The sequence below is a fragment of the Mobula hypostoma genome, chromosome 16 (assembly GCF_963921235.1).
Source record: "Mobula hypostoma chromosome 16, sMobHyp1.1, whole genome shotgun sequence".
NCBI classification, from domain to species: Eukaryota; Metazoa; Chordata; class Chondrichthyes; order Myliobatiformes; family Myliobatidae; genus Mobula; species Mobula hypostoma.
Genome location: NC_086112.1, coordinates 36,675,063 through 36,696,052, shown reverse-complemented (window position 1 = coordinate 36,696,052; position 20,990 = coordinate 36,675,063). Strand labels below are relative to the sequence as shown.

The 20,990-nt window shown below is 39.7% G+C and overlaps 1 protein-coding gene across 3 annotated transcripts in view; it reads left to right on the top strand.

The window, feature by feature from the left end:
• The window catches only part of LOC134357334 (nicotinamide riboside kinase 1-like), a 35,127-nt gene that overhangs the window by 4,964 nt on the left and 9,173 nt on the right, over positions 1-20,990 (top strand). For 2 of the 3 annotated variants that reach the window (XM_063068754.1, XM_063068756.1), the window contains exons 2-8: positions 2,979-3,066; positions 9,914-10,004; positions 17,751-17,799; positions 18,405-18,552; positions 18,987-19,058; positions 19,138-19,244; positions 19,627-19,710. In XM_063068754.1, coding sequence (XP_062924824.1) covers positions 3,038-3,066; positions 9,914-10,004; positions 17,751-17,799; positions 18,405-18,552; positions 18,987-19,058; positions 19,138-19,244; positions 19,627-19,710 — 580 coding nt within the window. In that variant the 5' untranslated portion in view covers positions 2,979-3,037. Of the gene's footprint in view, positions 1-2,978; positions 3,067-5,996; positions 6,089-9,913; positions 10,005-17,750; positions 17,800-18,404; positions 18,553-18,986; positions 19,059-19,137; positions 19,245-19,626; positions 19,711-20,990 lie in introns of all 3 variants that reach the window. The other variant, XM_063068755.1, reaches the window with a different exon arrangement.

Sequence of the window (20,990 nt, the reverse complement as noted above, 5' to 3'; positions counted from 1 at the left end):
CACTGAGCGTAAGCGTTTCACCTGTTCACTTGATTCCTTTCCCAGCCATTTAGTCATAAGGTCCAACTCTTGGGTTGCTGTGAGCTGGACTCCGCCGCTGGCACTGGTGAATGAGGAGTACCACGCACGGTAATTTTCAGGCTTATCATCAAACTGGTACAGTCCTGAATTAATGAGGTCTCATCGCACTAAATACTGTGCCAAGGGTTCTGCTGTGGGTGGCGTGCTAGCTGGGGGAATATGTTGGGGAACATATCACTGAGAGTGTACGTTTATGATGGGATTTGATGTTCTGACTTCAGCCTTTGTCTCTGATCTCGCCGGATCTGGTAAGTTTGGTATCGGGATGTATTCGTAGTCAGCCCTTTCATACTTGAATTTGTGGCAAGGTTGCAATTGTGAGTTCTCTTCCCCAGGTGGACATGATGCAACGAAGCTTCCCTGTGATTTCACACGAGATGGGACGCCAACAGGCAAGTATGGAGAGGGAGAATGAATCTGCAGGTCAATTTGAGATTGGACATATTCACTGGTGCGTTCCAAATTGGCCCTTTCTGACATAGTTTTTCCTGCTTCATCTAGAACGTGCATTTCTTCAGCATTTTCCAACACTTGTGCTTCCACCGCGGCCACATCAGCGTTTCGTTGTAGTGTCAGCACTTCTAACTCTGTATCTATCCTTGGTTTTCCCCTTCTCTGGCAGCCTTTTCCTTCTGGTTTTCCCCTTCTCTGGCAGCCTTTTCCTTCTGGTTTTCTGCTTCTCTGGTGGCTTTTTCCATTTTCAGTTTTGCTTCTTGGTTAGCGTATGACGCTCGCACCTTGGCGGCTTCTGCTTTAGCTCTTGCAAGGGCAGCCACACTTATCGACGCCCTACTGCTTTTGGCGCTGAGTGCAAGCGACTTTATGCTTGATTGCGAAGCCATTGTACCACTTGTTAAAGCATCTAATGATTACGCCTTTTCACTGTTGTGTTCTCGTGCAGTGTGTTGAAACTCTGACTAAACACCAAGTTAAACCGGAGCTAATGAAGACAGAGTCGTAGTAAGGTTAACCATTTACTGTTCACTCTTCCACATTAACATCGTATGGTGAAAACTGTTGATAAAAAATACAAACATATACAGCGTCTGTTTCATTCTGGAGACTACGCGTGCTCTCTTCTTTTAGCGAGTGTCTCCAGCCGCCCCAAGTAGCAAGCGAGGGGGTCCCGTCAAACCGCTGCTGGGCCCGAGCTCACCCCATGTCTGAAATTGAAAAACCGACACACGGGCCACCCCAACTGCCACTTCCTTAACAGAAACCACGATAATATTTTTACTTCAAATACTTTCATAGGAACTTACAGCGTTGCTTCTATAATGTTTCTTTGCGGGTAGAAACGGAGCTCTTCACGATCATGCTGCACGCATGGCACCCACCTTCACACCTTCCCGAACCGGAGGTTACACATCAGACACGGTGAAACCGGAGGTGACGTCATCATATGCCGCGATATACCATAGACAATGAATTTACCTTTGTTATACTGTAACTTAATTATCAACCTTTAACTTTAACTGGAAAATAGTTACAAACAAATCATTTAAAATGTAGACCCAACAAAGTCAAATAAATGCTTTAAGGGCAACACAATATGAATATACAAAACGGTGGTTGCTTGACATATATATTCCACAATATTGTAATGAATATCATCGGATGCACACAAGACTGATAAAACAAAACTATTACTGAAAGTGGTGAGAGAGATAAAACTAGTTCTGCCATTTGAATTTAATGAATATGGGAGTTCAGATGTACGGGTTTACATAAGTCAGGTATTCATAATCCAGGATCAGGCTGTAATGACCACAGATGTGGAAATAGTACTAAGTTCACTGCAGTTACATTTATGCATAAAACAGCTGTCATATGGTAGTCTCTTACATGTGTATAACTTTCTGAAGTATACGAACTAGAAAGATAAAGGCAGAATTGCAAGAACATGAAAGTTTCCATGGATCTTGGGTAAAGTCTTGGTTAGAGCAAAATTGAAGGGTTTTAGAAGCGATTATATTGGAGATAACAAAACAGTAAGGAAAAGAGAAAATGACAGGAGAGAAAACAAGCCTTGAAAGAGCACAGGAAAAAAAACTTAACAGTTAGTTATGGCAATCAGTGGATGAACACTAGACGATCGAAGGCTTAAGTCATCTGGTCAAGGTATATGTATGTAGTTTAATTTGTAAGTACAGAAAAGGGGTGTGAAACAGTAGTTTACCATGTTACAACTGAGTTTAGTATCTTTTTTTGTTTGTCTCTTAGGGGGGGTGGAGTACACCCTAACACAGCCTTGGCTGAGAAACTCATCTGAAGAACTGAGCCTATATAGTACAGTATGCCATCAGCCTCCATTTGAGGCTGCTATTTTAGATTATACACCAAATTTTTGGCTTGTGGCTTAACTTAACTCAAATTTACCTTTCTACTCATTCTTTGAAATTCCTAAAATAAGTTTCCTTCTGGAAAACTGTTCGAACTTTGAGTTATAAGGCCTCCCATTGCTAACACAGTTGTCTAAAGGTTTCCTATATGGATTGACGATGTAAATTTATTACCATTCTTCATGATTAACGGTAGCTGATATCTGCTTCATACTGGTGATCAGTCCCTGAGAAATTGCTTTGGTGAGCTGGAATGCCAATAGTGCATCCTTAGCAATTATAGTAATTTTGAATGAGCTAGGTAATTAATAAAAATCTGAGTTTCTCAATGTGAACGTTGACCAAAGTGAAGTTTTAATGAGCACCTTAAAAAGAGGAGCCATCAAAAGGTAAGTGTAAGGAAGGAATTCCAGACTTTAAGAGTACCATTGATCTGAATACACATAAATGGTGGGACGGGAACAGACAGATACAGGTTAAACAATATTATAGATGTAATGCATTCCATATTAATAAGCACAGTAACACAAATATTTATGTCTGTGTTGCTTTTAGCTATGAGGGGGACTTGAGTTTCATCGGTTCTTCAGCAACTACATTTCACAAGGACAAAAATGAAGCAAATCATTGTTGGAATTGGAGGGTAGGTATCAGTGAACTTAAATTACATTTGTTGAGGTTATTCCTGAGTTTGTGGAATTAATATGTACAAGTTGATGAGTCTACTTTCTTATCATTCTTTTGCACCAATGATTTGTAGCAAGTTTAGATTTTTTAAAAATATCTGGTCATGTTCTTCTCAAGTGCTCACTCAAGAGTTATAAAGATTTGCATACGCTTCAGTTTTCAGGTTCTGGAAGATCATACACAGATTTTACACAGGGTCTTTAGGCATTTCCTCAAGTGTGGCAGGTGGAAAATGGGATATTGTGTGCTAAAGCTGTTAGTACTTGACCTTTGCAAAACCCCATCATCATGACTGAAAATGCCCAGTGCCTTGAAGGATATTCCTGCTCCATTCAGAGTTTCATTGATTAGACATTCCCATAAATCAGAAAAGATTTTACATTTATAGGAAAATTTGAATACATACATAAAGCTTTCTCTTTGTTCCCCGGAAACCTCTTTCTGTCAGGAAATGTAGAGGAGGCTCTGCCCAAAAGAAGAGCAGCAGCAATGAATTAGCTGTGAGCGGTAGCTTTAACAATAGACTGCAAAATAACAAACCACAAGCCAAGTGAGAACAAATACAAAATAGAACAGGCAACAAGATCACTGGAGGCTTGGAGCAACTGGTTGAGGTGGGTTGGTTAGATGAGTGGATAACTATGGATGAGAACTGTGGTTAAGTAGGCTGCAGATGATACGCTAGAAGCAGGCAGCAGGTGATTCCTATTAACTGGGTGGAGACTGGAAGGTGCCTGCATGTGCAGGCCTGACAGGACCCCAACCCCCAAGGTCAGCCTCCGAAGGCCCGGGATGATTCAGATAGCTCCAGTGGAACTCCTTGATGAGCGATGATTCCAACAAGTAACTGGACAGCACCTAAGATCTCTAACAACAGGAATTCTGCAGATGCTGGAAATTCAAGCAACACACATCAAAGTTGCTGGTGAACGCAGCAGGCCAGGCAGCATCTATAGGAAGAGGTACAGTTGACGTTTCAGGCCGAGACCCTTCGTCAGGAAGGGTCTCGGCCTGAAACGTCAACTGTACCTCTTCCTATAGATGCTGCCTGGCCTGCTGCGTTCACCAGCAACTTTGATGTGTGTTACCTAAGATCTCTCCTTGGGGCCCTATGCTTCCCTGCCAACCAGGTACTGCACACCTTGTCCACAATGATGAGAATCTACCAACCAGTGAACTCTGTACACTGGACCATCTTCCACCATCCTAGAACCAGAAATGCAGGCTCAGATGGGCTGAGTGGTCCATAGCTAATGTGTTTGAGGCAGGAAACATGGAAGGTAGGTGTGAGTGGAGACAGTAAATGACTGAATTTATGCGATGGGTAATCTTAAAGGGGCCAACGAACCAGGTGAGAGCTTGCAGGAGTCAGTGCAGAAGGGCAGATCTCGGATGGCAGACTACAAGCTGGAGAACCAGGTCTGCCATCTCACCGACTGACAAAAACCTAGGGAGGGCAGTGAAGTGGGCCACTTTGGAGAACCGGTCCATCACTGTCATGATCACTGTAGCTCCATTGGAGGGTGGCAGATCCGTGATGAAATCCAAGGCAATGTTGGACCACGGGCAGCGAGGGATTGGTAGGGGCTGCAGGAGCCCATAGGATTGCTGGTTAGAGGAATTGGACATTGAGGGCAAGCAGCAACGAACTGATGATAATCTACGATCGTGGTAGACCACCAGAACCAGTGTTGCAGAAAATCCAGAGTCCATCATGCACCTGGATGGCCAGAGAGGGGTGAGGGAGTAGGCCCAGTGGAGTACAACAGAGTGCACGGCCATTGACACATACATATGGTTGTCAGGTGTGTCAGATGGAACAGGCTTGTGTTCTATACGATTGGAGTGAGGAGATAGAATAATGGGCTGAAGGCCGATCTCTATTTCAGCTGAGAGAAATGGTAGCATAGTGGTTAGCACAACACTTTACAGTACCAGTAACCCAGGTACAATATCCACCACTGTCTGTAAGGGGTTTGTACATTATTCTCGTGACTGTACGCGTTTCTTCTGGGTGCTCTGCTTTCCTTCCACAGTCCAATGACCTACTCGTTGATAGGTTAATTGGTCATTGTAAATTGTCCCGTGATTAAACTAGGGTTAAACCGGGGTGGGGGGGGGTTGTTTGGCTCAGTAGGCCAGAAAGGCCTATTCTGAGCTGTACCTCAATAAATAAATCCATTAATGAACTGTCATGAAAGGGCATCCGATTTTGTATTCTTGGAAATGGAGATGGTGAAGTTGATTTATTGGAAGAAGAGGGCCCAGTGAACCTGTTGTGGGTTGAGTTGGTGGGTCTAATCTATGGATATGAGGTTCTGGTAGTCAGTCCAGATCAGGAAGAGCCTGGTATTTCCCATCAGCCAATGTCTCCTTTCTTCCAAGGACCGTTTAATAGCAAGTAGTTCCTTGTCTCCTACTCCATAATGACACTGTGTAAGGTTGAACTTATGCAAGAAGAAGGCACAAGGGTGTGTCTTCCCATCTACTCCTCGCTGGGAGAGGATGACTCTGACACCCACATCAGATGTGTCCACCTCTATCACAAAAGGTCCAGAAGGGTATGAATGCCAGAAAATGGGAGCAGTGGTGAGGTGTCTCTTGAGCTCCTCAAAAACATGGTCTGCGGTAGCAGACCAGATTATCCATGAGGTAGAAGACTTGGTGATGGAGGTGAGAGGAGCAGCAATTTCGCTATTGTTTCTGATGAAACAATGACAGAAGTTGGAGAAGCCGAAGAAGTGCTATAGCCATCTGAAGGTGCACAGCCAGGGCCATTCCATAACTGCACACACTTCTCAGTCCATGGTTATGCCTTGAGGTGAAAGGACAGGACACAGGAAGGAAATGACTGCGACGTTGAACTGGCATTTTTCTTACTTCCAGTGCAGTTGGTTTTCAAGGAGACACTGAAGGACTGAATGAACATGACAGGTGTGGTCTTGGGGGTCCTTGAAGAAGATGGGGATGTCGGCAAGGTAAACAAAAACCTACTTATATAGCATGTCTTGAAGGCTCTCGTTAATGAAGGCTTGGAAACTGGCTGGACTGTTGGAAAATCTGAAAGGCATCACAAAGTATTCGCAGTGGCCAGTGGGTATTATGAATCCTGTCTTCCACTCATCTCCTGACGATTGTGGATCAGGTTGTACGCACTCCATAGATCCAGTTTGATGAAAATCTGGGCTCCACAGTGTGTTTCAAATGTGCTATTCATCAAGGAAAGAGGGAAATGGTTCGTAATAGTTATTTTGTGGAGCCCATGCAGGGACGAAGATCCCCATCTTTCTTTCTGATAAAGAAGATTCACCACTGTCTTCAATGTACCTTCTATATGTTTCTTTGACCTAGTCTACCTACAACAGACATCTCAAGGCATTGAAAAGTAATTATCAATGCTCTCTTCATAAAATTATTCAAGTTTACTGGAAGGAAAAGCAAACCAGTGTTAGGGTACTTGAAAGACAACAGGCTCAGCATTGACCCTAAATACACATGGTTATTTTGGGCAGGCTGTGTCAGTTGCAGACACCACACCACACTCCTAAAACATAATTTTATGCAAATTTTGTCACAGGAAGAGAAAATAAGGTCAATGGAGGAAGATGTTCAATGGTGTGATCAAACTTGAAAACGTCATCATTCTCCATTTGACTCTCAGGAATTTGTAGGCCTTAAATGTTCAAAGTGAAGGAGTTTACAGGATGGAATTGAGAAGTCCATGTATTGGGAGTACACAGAACGCAACATAAATGGTGGAAGGAGTGCATTATCTCACAAACTACCCACTTGTCTACCTATCTGTGCAAATATCTGTGTTTCCCACATTGACCTCATTGGTCACCTCTGATCCCATAAAACAGAAGCACAAGAAGGTTATCCCCAATCCAAAGTCTGTTTAAGAAACTTGTTATTGTCCATAGACTAGGAAAGCTTGCTAATGAATATACCAATAGTCAAGACCAGTGGTAATGGTCTATTAAACAAATTTTGAAACACGTGTTTATACTGAAGAGGAATATGAGCTTCATCAATTAATTAGTTAATTAAGAGATACAGTGTGGAACAGGCCCTTCCAGCCCAACAAGCTGCAATGCCCAGCAAGCCAGCAATTTAACCCTAGCCTAATCATAGGATAATTTACAGTGACCAATTAATTTAGTAACTAGTACATCTTTGGACTGTGGGAGGAAACCAGAGCATCTGGAGGAAACCCACACATTCATGGGAAGGACATCCAAACTCCTTACAGAGGACGCCAGAATTGAACTTCAGACTCCAATGTGCCAAGATGTAATAATGTCTAGCTAACCACTACGTTACCATGGCGCCCTAAAGTTCCATAAAGTTTTAAGTTTCATAAATAAGCCATGAATGACTAGCGAGACAAATGTCAACATGAAACTGAACGGAAAAGCATGCAAGCAGGCAAAATGAAGTGCAGAACTTGGCAAAGAAGAAGACATGGAACTGCAAAAGGCAACAAACAGATAGCAACAGCTACAAAAAAAGTGACAAGAAAATGAGCAGAATCAAAGGAACTCTACAGTTACTGTAGGGCAAGGGTCAAGACCAATGTGGGGCTAGAAAAAGATAAGGATGATGTTCACAGTTAGGTTGAATAATTACTTTGTATCAGTAAAGAAAAACATTTAGACATCCTGAGGAAACTAATATGGATTCAGGGACAAGGACTCATTAAAAATGATACAGAAGATAACAGCTATGAAGAAAAATAGTGGACTAAAATAATTTTATTGGTGGAATGGTTTCTATCCCAGAAAAAAAGAACTGTATTAGACTATTGTAGATGCCGTAACTATATTTTTGGAAGTTTTCTCAGTATGGGAAACAGTATATTGCCCTGTCACTCCAGTGTGTTTTTAAAGGTAACAGACTGAAACCAGTTTGTCCCTAACTTCTGTGGTCTCAAAAGAATCAAATCAAGAACAGAGTTACAGAAGACCCTGAAAATATTACATTGATCAGAATGAACCAACAATGATTTTTAAATCACAGATCAGACAAGGTGAACCTGTTTGAATATTTCAAAGAGCTAAGCAGTAGACAAGATAAGTCGACGGGTGCTTTATACATAAATTTCCTGAAGACATTTGAGAGAGTTGCTATTGAGAGAGTAATAGATCCAGAAGGTAATGTGATTTAAGTTTGAGATTTTAAGTGGAACAATAGAAGTGCAATTCCTTTCACTGGGGTGTCGGGGACTAAAGATCACCCCCTTAAAAAAGAGCTAGATTGCAAAGAAATCACCAGCCTGTTCTACACACAGAAGCTGGTGAATTCTAACATTTTACTAGAAATGGCAATTGATGCTATGAACTTTAAATCCCAATTTGATAGTTTTTATAACAGGTTATTATGATTTGGGAAAAAACAGGGATATGAAATTAGATCGACTGTGATCTCAGTTATTGGCATAAGATGCTTTAAGAACTGCTGCAACTTATTTACAACACGTAGGAGATTTATTACTTGTCATCCAACCCTCCATTACTGCTCACTTTTTAGTGTATTTTATATATATACATATATATGTTATTTTGCTATATCTTTAACTTTTGTGCTATGTGTGGGTGTGATCTATTCAAACTAGGCACTTGGTCCTCTAAAAGTGATTCATTTATGCATTATCTCCCCTTTTCCTATCTTAATGCTCAGCCTATATTTTTGATCTTATACTTGAAATTTATTTAAACTGCTGATTTGTATTTTATATGGTTGTGATGAATATTTTTGATTATGGCTTTTACATGCAATTTTGGTAGAATTAACATACATGTTTGTTTAAAGTTTTGATTTAATGAGACACTAAATCTCACAATTCTGTATTGCAAAATTTTATGCATTTTGTAATGAATAAATTAGTGAATATATCAAAATGAAATAAACTCATCTGTTGCCATTATAATGAAGCGGCCAGTTTTGCATAGTGAAAAATCAAAAAAGCTGCAGATGCCAGAAATCTAAAATAAAATCAGAAAATGCTTAGGCCACATCTGTGGGAAGAGAAGTGATGCTAACATTTCAAGTTGAAGACCCTTTGTCAGAATTGGGTAGGAGAGAAAAGAAGCTTGTAAAGCTGCAGGAAGGGTGGGGAAGGACATGTATATGATGATAGGGCTGAATTCGGGTAATCATGGGAAGAAGCCATAAGTAAAGCTATCTGGTCAATGAACAGTTAATGAGTGAGAAAAAAGACAACTGAATGTAGAAGCTGTGAAATACAAAGCAGGAAGATATGCTTCACAATTAAGGTTGGACGTGTTCTCCTTTCCTAGAAGGGAAAAAATAAATAAAAGTTAAGCCAATTACACAGATAGAGAATAGGTACAGACAGAGAAAGTAAGTTACCTGAAGTTGTAGAATTCAATACTACGTCCAGGAATTTCCACATTGAGCATGATGTAGTCTTTTGGGCTGAATATTGAATTCTACAAATTCAGTTACCTTAATTCGTGACTATCTATGATGTTCCAATCTGCGCCTTGTAAGGCATGAAAATGCCCGACGCTGGCCTCTCATGGTCTGAGTCGACGTTCCCCTATGATGTTAACTTATCTTGCTTTTTCTGCCTCTTTTCATATTTTTTTTAATTGTCTCCCGTGGGAGAAGAAAACTACATTATCTTCATGGGACTTATAAGTACAATTTTGTTCAAGTTACTTCAATAAAGTAAGATGCTCAGAGCATTGCTAAAACCTGTTTGTTGGATTTTGCTGCAATATGGTATCTTACTCTACTGATTATAAATATAAATGTAGTATTTTCTTTCTTTAATTTAGCATGACAAATGGTGGAAAAACCACACTTGCGTGCAGCCTTAAGAAAGCACTTCCAAACAGCACTTTAATATGTCAAGATACATATTTCAAGGTAAAAATATAAAATAATCTTAATATTCTTATTTAATAATTGTAGATGGTGTTCGTGTTATTAATTTATTTAGATTTAGTTTCGTACTCGGGATGAGGAAGGTTCCATATGTTGCATCTAAATTATATTACCCAATGTATTTATCTCCTTTATTCTGTTCTGCTACCTTCTCCAAAGAATTTGAAATGTTTTTTAGAGGAATTTCAATGAGTCATTCTTTAACCATGTTTAGCATTTTATTAGCTTATTTATTATGAGAAAATCCTAATTCGTTTCAGAGAAGCATAATCATATCCAATTTGTAAACTGATGTTTCATAGGGCATTCATATTTGGAGAACAATAAACTTAACCAACTTCCCTGCTTTCCTAATTTAGATTGAACTGTTCATTGTTCTACCTGTTTCATAAACCTGAAATTATCCACTTAAAATTAATGATGAGAGGACTGACATATAAATATCTCAATTATATATAAATCTCTCCAGTAAATTTAAGTCTGAAGTGCTTTGACTACCACGATAGCTATTTATGAAGGTAATACTAATCACCTCTATTAATTTACAAGATATATTAAATCAGGTCTTAGTGACCTTTTTGCTTTGAGCTTACTTAATTCTGCCATTAGTTTTTATTTGATGTAGTTTCAGCTACTATTTCAAGACAGGTCAAATCTTTTTGCAGTTAAAAGCATATACAAAGACTGTGAAAATACTTGGGATTCCACTGGTTCCTCAGAGTAAAAAGCAGGTAGAACTGTCTGGAAAATTGTAGCAGGTTTACAACACTTCTAATCGAGTACCTCTTCGAGGCATATTGCTTCAGGGGAAATTACTGGCAGACTGTAGTAGGGCCAACAATAGAAGACATGATAAAGAAATAAGCTAATTGTAGAGTGCGTATCTGTGTCTCTATCCGTGCTTGAATGTACGTATATGGTCTGCCACTGCTGCAGAACAGGGATCCCCAACCTTTTTTGCACCGCAGACTGGCCGACCCGGGGAGGGAGGCTGTGTTAATCACTACCGGAATATAGGTGATAAGTCAACTATAAGTCATTTATAAGTGGCTAATACACTCAATTTCGTTTCTGAAAGGGTTTATCTAACGAATTTAGTATTAAACACACAGCGCATATTTTCTTCGCATGAATATAGTGATAAGGCAATTATAACAGTGGTCCTCAACCTCCTGGCCATGGACCAATACATTGCTGCAAAGAATGCAGCGTACAGCGGTAGCTGGAACGCACCCAGCACATCTTTAAGAAAAATCCAAAATAAACAAGCTAATTAATTAGGTGCCGCCTGGCACGTAAATGTCGCCCCAGATCAGAGGCAATCAGCAATCGCCTCTGATCTGGGCCGACATTTACGTGCCAGGCGGCACCTAATTAATTAGCTTGTTTATTTTGGCTTTTTTCTTAAAGATGTGCTGGGTGCGTTCCGGCTACTGCTGCACCGCTGCATTCTTTGCGGCAATGTATCGGTCCGCGGCCCGTAGGTTGGGGACCACTGAATTATAAGTCACTTATAAGTCAATAGCATCATAACATTTTAAGTAACGTTTGGATATTAAACACACACTGCATATTTTCCCCATATGAACATATAAAATCATTGCAACACACCAATATCGCTGAATCAGTGGGAGCCCTGGGCTTGTTTTCCTGCAAAAAGACTGTCCCATCGAGGGGTGATGGGAGACAGCAATACTGGAAGGGGGTTCCTTATGTCCAGTCTATTCCACAATTTAGTTTTCGTTGCATTCATTGCAGAAAGGCCCGCTTCGCAGCAATATGATGTTGGAAATGGAAGCAATGTTTTCAGTGCTTTCATGGCTTCCTCAAGATATTTAGCCTTGATTTTGATCCAGAACGCTAGCAGAGATATTACATCAAACATACTTTTCGGGCCACCGTCATTTGCAAGCTTGAGGAGTTTATCTTTTTCTAGCACTGACATGGATGATTCACAGGGGACATTCACAAATGGGTCACGCACCCATTCCTTTGCACGTCTTGGGTCACTGATGACCTCGCGTGCGTTCAAGTTCAACCGTTGGCGTAACAGGGAATGAGGAAAGGTGCAGCTGACTCATATCGTTTCATATCGCCAAATCATATTGTTTCTTCGCAGCCCGGTATCGATCCACAGCCCAGTGGTTGGGGACCATACACTTCAAGGTTTGATGTGTTGTGCATTCAGAGATGTACGTCTGCATACTACTGTTGCGACATGTGGTTATTTTAGTTACTGTCACCTTCCTTTATCAGTTTGAACTAATCTGGCCATTCTCCCCTGACCTCTCATTAACAAGGCATTTCACCTACAAAACAGTTCACTGTTTTTCGCACCATTTTCTGTAAACTCTAGAGACTATTGTGCATGAAAATCACTGGAGATCAGCAGCTTCTGAATTACTCAAAACTGGCATAAACAATCATTCCATGTTTAAAGTCACTTAAATCACATTTCTTCCCCATTCTGATGTTTCGTCTGAACAACAACTAAAACCTCTTGGTCATGTCTTAACTGTTTAGTAAGATGGTGGCATGCTTGGACACAGAGGCCACTCCAGCTTCAATCAAAGGTATTTGTCCTTCCTGTACGTCTCTTTTATGATCATAACTCATTGCTGGATACTAAGAATATCAAGGACTGTAAGGCTATTCCATCAGCAAGTTGCTTGATAGCAATGGAGCTGGATTTATGGCATACCATGGTTAAGTTGTCGCCTGAACTTCTTGTGTACTGTGCTCTGTGATCCAAAAAGAAGTGCAAGAGATTGTCTTGGACATTTTTATTGTGATCACAGGACCCTGTTGGACATTGGTAATGAAGAATACTGCAAGTCGGTTCACTGGTTCATTGGCAAGACTGACAGCAGAGGAGCTGTGTTGCCTTGGTTATTGCGGAGACAAGGCCCTCATGCCTCAGAGTTGACTTGCAGTTACCGATGAAGGAGACACCAAAGTTGGCTGTGTGCTGGGCCGGGGGCTGGCCCCACCTGTCAGTGCTGCCCTCTAGTGTTCACTTGGTGGAAGAACACCTGGGCAACTCACAGATTTGAGCTGTATTATTTTGTGACAGGATATTCATAGTCTTCTGAAGGCTAGACTGGGGCATTCAAGACCGGTATCCAAAACTATACAAGAAGTCCAGGTAGGACTCACAGAAGGCTATTTTAAGAGCAAGGAAGCAATACCAATTGAGGTTAGAGATGGAATTGAATTTGTGTCAGCTGTGGCAGGGTTTGTAGGCCATGATTTCCCAGAAGGCAAAACCTTACCATAAATGGCAGTGATGCTTCACTCAAAGATGAGCTCAATGCCTTTTATGCATGCTTTGAAAGGGAGAATAAAACTATATCTGTGTGAATCCCTGAAGCATCTGGTGACCTTATGATCTCTGTCTGGGAGGCTGACATCAGAACATCTTTCAAGATGGTGAACCCTTGCGAGGCATCAGTCTTTGATGGCGTATCTAGTAGGGCTTTGAAAACTTTTGCCAACCCACCAGCGGGAGTGTTCAAGGACACCTTCAATCTCTCACTGCTGGAGGAAGAGGCTCCCACCTGCTTTGAAAGTGTGAAAATCATCAGTGCCCAAGAAAAGCAGGGTGAGATGCCTCAACAGCTAACGTGAGTGCCACTCACATCTACTGTGATTAAGTACTTTGAGAGTTTGGTTGTGGCTAGAATCGACTCCTGCATTAGCAGGGACTTGGACCTGCTACAGTTTGCCTTTTGCCATAATAGATATACAGAGTTTGTAATTTCACTGGCTCTCCTCTCGGCCTTGGATCATCAGGACAACAGTAATACCTATGTCAGGCTGCTGTTCATTAACTACAGCTCTGCATTAAACACAATCATACCCTCAGTTCTAATCAACAGGCTCCAAATCGTGGGCCTCTGTACCTCCCTCTGCAACTGGATCCTTGACTTCTTCACCGGGAAACCAAAGTCTGTGCAGTTTGGAAATAACATCTCCTCCTCACTGACAACACGGCAGCACTTCAAGGATGTGTGCTTAGCCCCCTGCTGTACTCTCTTTACACCCACGATTATGTGGCTAGGCACATCTCATACACTATCTATAATTTTGTTAACGCAACTATTGTTGGCAGAATTTCAGATAGTGACATGGTGTACAGGAGCAAGAGAGATCAGCTGGTTGAGTGGTATTGCAACAGCAACCTTACACACAGTGTTAGGAAGACCAAGGAATTGATTGTGGACTTAAGAAACGGAAAGTTGAGGGAACAAGGACAAGTCTTTATTGGGGGATCAGAAGTGGAAAAGGTGAGCACTTTCCAGTTCTTGGATCCCAACATTTCTGAGAATCTATCCTGAGACCTACATATTAGTGTAATTACAAAGAAGGCATGACAGCGGCTATGTTTTATTAGGAGTTTGAGGACAATTTGTATGTCACCAAAGACACTTACATATTTCTATAGATGTACCATGAAGAGCATTCTAACTGGTTGCATCACTCTATGGTATGGAGAGGACATTGCATAGAATGGTAAAACGTGGCAGTAAGTTGTAAACTCAGCCAGCTCCATTCAAAAAGCAATGTCTGAAGAAGGTGGCATCCATCATTAAGGATCCCATCACTCAAGGCATGTCCTCTTTTCATTGCTACCATCAAGGAGGAGGTACAGGAACCTGAAGATGCACATAAGTTTTAGGAACAGCTTCTTCCCCTCTGCCATCAGATTTCTGAATGGACAATGAACCCATGAACACTACCTCAGTTTTCCATCTCTTTTAGCACTGCTTATTTGAATTAATTTATTTATCTTTTTGTAATACATCTTATTGTTCAGCAAGATGGTGCTGGTGAAATACAGCGATGTGTTACAGGCACCTTACAAAACTTCTAAATATACTTCTTCTGAACTACTCTCACTGCAATCTGCAGTCAGTAATTTCCTTTTAATTAACATACTTCTGACAACACTGTTGTTGGCTGAATAAAAGGTGGTGATGAATCAGCATGTACTGTAGTAGGGATATTGAAAATCTCTCTGAGTGGTGCCACAACAACAACCTCTCACTCAATGTCAGCAAGACCAAGGAGCTGATTATTGATCTCAGGAGGAGGAATCCAGACATCCATGAACCAATGCTCATAGGGGATTTGTTGTGGAGAGGGTCAACAACTTTAAATTCCTCAGAGTTTCATTTCTGAGGATCTATTATGAAGAAAGCATGGCAGTGTGTCTACTTTTTGGAAGTTTGTGAAGATTTGGCATGACATCTGAAACTTTGACAAACTTCTCTAGGTGTGTGTTGGAGAGCATGTGGCATCATCTGTTAGTCTGGAGCTCCCTGAAATTGGCAATACAAGTTGTCAGTCTGGTAAGAATGTATATGGCATTCTAATTTCTATTGATTCTGTTGTTGACTATTAAAAGTGGAGAAGTTATGTTGCAATTCTATAAAACATTGGTTGGACCACGTTTGGATTGTTGTCTGCAGTTCTGGTTGCCACATTGCAAAAAGGATGTGGAAGTTTTGGAGACAATGCAGAAGAGGTTCATCAGGATGTTGCCTAGTTTAGAGAATGCGGGGAGAGATTCGACAAACTTGGATTGTTTTCTGTGGAGCATCAGAGGCTAAGGAACAATCTGATAGAACTATATATATATACACACACATACACACACACACACACACACACACACACACACACACACACACATATATATGCATATATACACACACACGTATATTTATGAAAGGCATAAATAATCAGAGTCTTTCTCTGTTCTGTACTGTTCTATGTTCGGAGATTGCACTGTAATGCTATGTGTTCTCTATATCATCTTCTGAGAGATGTTTATATTTCAGTAAACGCAAGATAAGCTTTGCAAGTGAATTAACTATTATAAATTTAAATCAGCATGTCATGAATCAAATTATAGTGGAGGTGCAGTGAGAGGACATGTGGTGAGGTAATGGGTAAGACAAACCATCAGTCTTACACTTGAAATGGTTTCTCCTTGGCTTCTGTATGAGAAGTCTGATGCTAGCATAAAATGTAATCAACGATTTAAAAGCAGTTCATGAAAACTTCCCAGTAACTGATTGAAATTGCAAGTAAAATCCAGGAAAATTCTGTATTGAAAAGAAAACCATGAACTGTAATGGTACTTAAAATCTGAGAAGATGCTGAAAAATACTCAGCAGGTCAGGCAGCATTCTTGGAAAGAGAAATAGTCAATATTTTTGGTTTGCAGTCCTTTGTCAATAGTATTGATAAGTATGGACAGATTTTTACCAATGTGTGGAAGAAACTGGAACCATTCTAGACGTTGAATCAGAGCCCAGGCACATCAAAGGTTTCTTGGACAGCTAATACAATGAGAGAAAAGATTATGGCTAAATTTTAAAATTAATGTGCAGGAATGGTTAGTACAAAAACAATTTAAGAAAATTTGTTTATTGTCCATGTTCATCTATAAATCATTCTAAATTCATTTTCATCTTCTGAATTCTTTTCAATTTTGTATGTAGAGGGTTGTCGTTGGTTACAATAGGACATGGGTAGGATGCAGAGCGGAGCTGAGAAGTACCAGATGGAGTTTAATCCAGAAAACTGTGAAATGATACTCTTTGGAAGGTCGAACTTGAAAGCGGAGTACAGGATTAATGGTAGGATTCTTCGCAGTTTGGAAGAACAGTAGGATCTCGAGGTCCACATCCATAGATTCCTCAAAGTTACCATGCAAGTTGATAGGGTGGTTAACAAGGCATATGGTACATTGGCCTCCATTAGTTGGGGGATTGCGTTTGAGTCACTAGGTAATATTGCAGCTCTATAAAACCGTAGTTTGACCACACGCGGTATTGTGTTCAATTCTGATCCCCTCGTTATAGGAAGAATGTGGAGGCTTTGGAGAGAGTGCAGAGGAGATTTACGAGGACGCTGTCTGGATTAGTGAGCATATTTTATGAGGAGAGGTTGAGCCGAGTTTAGGGCTGATCTCTTTGAAAGCAATGGAGGGCGAGAAGGTGATGGGGTGTATAAGATGTTAAGAGGCATGGATAGATCGGACAGCCACACCTTTTTTCAGGGTGGAAATTTCTAATAAGGGAGGACAAAATTTTAAGGTGATTGGAAGAAAGTAATGGAGTCATGTCAGAGTAGGTTTTTTACATAAAATGGTGGATGTGTGAAATGTGCTGCCAGGTATAGAGGCGAATATTAGGGGTATTTACGAGACTCTTACATAAGAACATAGATGAAAGATAAATGGAGAGCTACAAGAGGGTAGGGTTAAATTGATCTTAGAGTAGGTTGAAAATTTGGTTAAATATTCTGGGCAAAAGGGCTTATACTGTGCTGTAATGTTCTATATTCTATTTTATTATATATATTTTGCTTTCTGAAAGACTGAAATTTTTGCCTTAAGCATTGCAATTAAGTATGTTTCCATGTGAAATTGATAATGGTTTCCACTTGACACATAATTTTCTCATTAGGTTTCTTAACATTTTGCCTTTTTTAAATAAAGGCTTTCACCTTGCAATGATATTCATACAGTTCCCCAAGATATTTAACATTTCCAAACTAATCTTCTACGAAACATGGCAGCAACATTGCTTCGAGTCTAAATTTTCTGCAACCTCAAATCTTATACACACCGAATAGAGACGAGTCTTTTGCACTGTAGACCAGAAATTGTATTTTGGAGTAATAGCTATTTATGGCTTTATGTTTGTTATTTTTCAGGATTCGGCTGATGTGGAGGTTGGAGAAGATGGCTTTCAGCAGTATGATGGTAAGATTTGTTAAATTTCAAGTAAATTCTTTTGTGATAACAACAATCACAGGAGGGTGATCACAGATTTACTTTGGAATAAAGCAGCCTCTTTAAATTTATCATTACATTTCTCCTCCCATACTTCAACTTTATATAAGACACTTAAAGGAACATTTAATGAATGTTAATAGATTCTCTAATATTGTTTTGGCAGATGTAAAAGAAAATGTCATAACTTTGGAAAGTTTACTTTCTTTCACTCCTGTAACCCCAATTAAACATCAAGAGAAGGGTTTTTACCTCTCATTTTTAATCTCTCAAATTCCCTCTGATTTCACCATCAAGGTCTACCCACCACCAGAATTGCACGCTTCAACAGCTCCCCCATGAAGTTGAAGTTTTCCACCAAAATGAAACCATTACTTTTACTCATTACAATCTGAATTCTTCTGATCATTTACATTTTGGATCAAGTGATATAATCTTGAAATTAATATCACTGACATTCTCTGTGAAATAAACAGAGTTCTGTCGTGTGCAATATAACAGAAAAAGGAAGACGGTTGCTCCATAAACAATGTTGTTTACACCAATTAAAAGGCATCCATTTCTTTCCTTTTTAGTCCTCACAGCTCTGGATATGGAAGCAATGATGATTGCAGTATATGCCTGGATGAATAACATGGCTGCCATACGTGAGGATCAAGCAGTGCCAGAATGCAGGGGACTTGGTGTCCTAATAATAGAAGGGTTCCTTATTTATAATTATAAGTATGTTTCTTATATTTTTCAAGGATTCAGACGTTTATTAATTGTATTAAAGTGTTTTATTATAGTTCCACTAAACTATTGTGTAGAAACTATAAATTAACTATGTTGTAAAGAAAGTATTTTATTTATTAACAGGCTCTGGGTGGCCCAAGGGAGTTTGAGTTCATTGTGTCACAGTAGTGTGATGACCTGGTTTTATTTGCATTGCTCCTGAGAAACAGAAGTAATTAAAGGCTTAGAGGATGATAATCAGCTCATAACAGTCTTCTGCCAATACATGAAGAAAACATTTGCAAAGTCTAAAATTGTCCTAATCTAATTTTAATGGAATCCGTCTTCATTTGTGGTTTAATTACAATTTGACTGTGTTGGTGCATTTGATTGAATTCATAACACTGCTTGAATTCATAACATTGTTTTTCATATGTTTTTAGGCCACTGAATGATGTTTTTAATCAACGCTATTATCTCTCCATTCCATATGAGGAGTGCAAGAGACGAAGATGGTAATTAGTGATTTAAAATATTATGAGCATTATTATTTTCAAATTATATAAAACTGTAAGCTGAATTTCCTTTCCCTAGTTTAAGAATCTACGAACCCCCTGACCCACCTGGAAATTTTGATGGACATGTGTGGCCAATGTACCTCAAAAACAGAAAAGAAATGGAAGAGAGAGTGCCCAACATAAGTAATCATTTAAGAATCAATTACTTAAGACTTGCATGACCTGCAGTTTTTCTTTATTATTTTGAAAGAATGAAATGGATGTGCAGAAAAATTCACATAAATCTAAATATATAACCTTGAGCATAATGATTACTAGTTTTACCCTCCTAATTCTGTCTGTAGATTTATTTTAATATAACAAGAAGAATAATGACAATATAATGATATTCAGATAGTTAGTATTTTGATGCCTGCCATTTTCAAATTCTTCTCTGGCAGTTAAAATTTTCTTTTAAGTTTTTAATTGGAGTCTTGAAGAAATCTTGAAATATTATAGGGTATGGCCAGGAAATTACCTGCAGCATCAAATGATCCAAATGCATGTATTTTTTATTTTTCTTCAGTTTATTTGGATGGAACAAAATCCCCAGAGGACCTGTTTACCCAAGTGTATGATGATCTTTTAAAGGAAATTCAAAAGCTCCAAGGTCTGTCTTCTATCTTGTGGTTCATGTTTCTTTTTCTGAAAATTTAACACGTAACTCTCAGATCAATAATATTCAGTTTAAAAGAGGCGTAGATTAGGAATACACAACGCACACAAAATGCTGGTAGAACACAGCAGGCCAAGCAGCATCTATAGGGGGAGGTTACAGTCGACATTTTGGGCCGAGACCCTTCATCAGGACCCGAAACGTCGATTGTACCTCTTCCTATAGATACTGCCTGGCCTGCTGTGTTCTATCAGCATTTTGCATGTGTTGCTTGAATTTCCAGTATCTGCAGATTTTCTCATGTTATAGATTAGGAATATTATGTGTTTTTGTTTGATTTGAATTAAATATTAAAAATCTATTCAAATACAGTGAATTCCAGTTAATTTGGACACATTGAGACCAGTACATTTTGACCCAATTAAGCTCCAGTTAGCCGAAATTATATAGAATCAGTAAAAAATGGAAGAAAAAGACAAACTGTGGAACAAATTACAGTTGGCCTTCCTTATTTGCGGGTTCCGCATGCACGGATTCAACCAACCACAGATTCGGGAAAACCCGGAAGTTCTCTTTCCAGCACTTGTTGTTTGAGCATGTACAGACTTTTTTTTCTTGTCATTATTCCCTAAACAATGCGGTATAACAACTATTTACTTAGTATTTACATTGTATTAGGTATTATAAGTAATCTAGAGATGATTTCAAGTATACGGGAGGATGTGCGTAGGTTACCGCGGATCGGGATAAAAAAAAACAGAGGTTCTCTTACTAAATTAGTCGGAACAGGTACATCCAGTATTATTTAGTCTCAGTTAGTGAAACGTTTGTCTTAGCATATAGTATATATTTTACCTTTCTATGCATATAGAACACTTAAGAAATGTATGTATTTTAATAATTAAACCACTGCGTTGCTTAATAATAATTGTAGCTTTCATCAGGGCAGGGTCTTTCTCACTTTATCCTTTAAAATTGTTCTGATCATTGACCGACTGTAGCCTAACGCTTTTCCAATGACTGATGGCGTTTCACCTCTTTCCGATCGCTTTATTATTTCCACTTTATTTTCAATCGTGATCATGATTATTTTCGTGAACAGAAACACTGCAGATTCAGAGCTCCGCCAGGTCCTAAAATCCACCGCACTGAGACAGGTTAAATAAGGTCCAGAGGTCTGCTGGGTCCTAAGGTCTACCTGCACTGAGACAGGTTAAATAAGGGACTTGAGCATCCGCGTTTTTTGGTATCTGCGGGGGGCGGAGTCCTGGAAC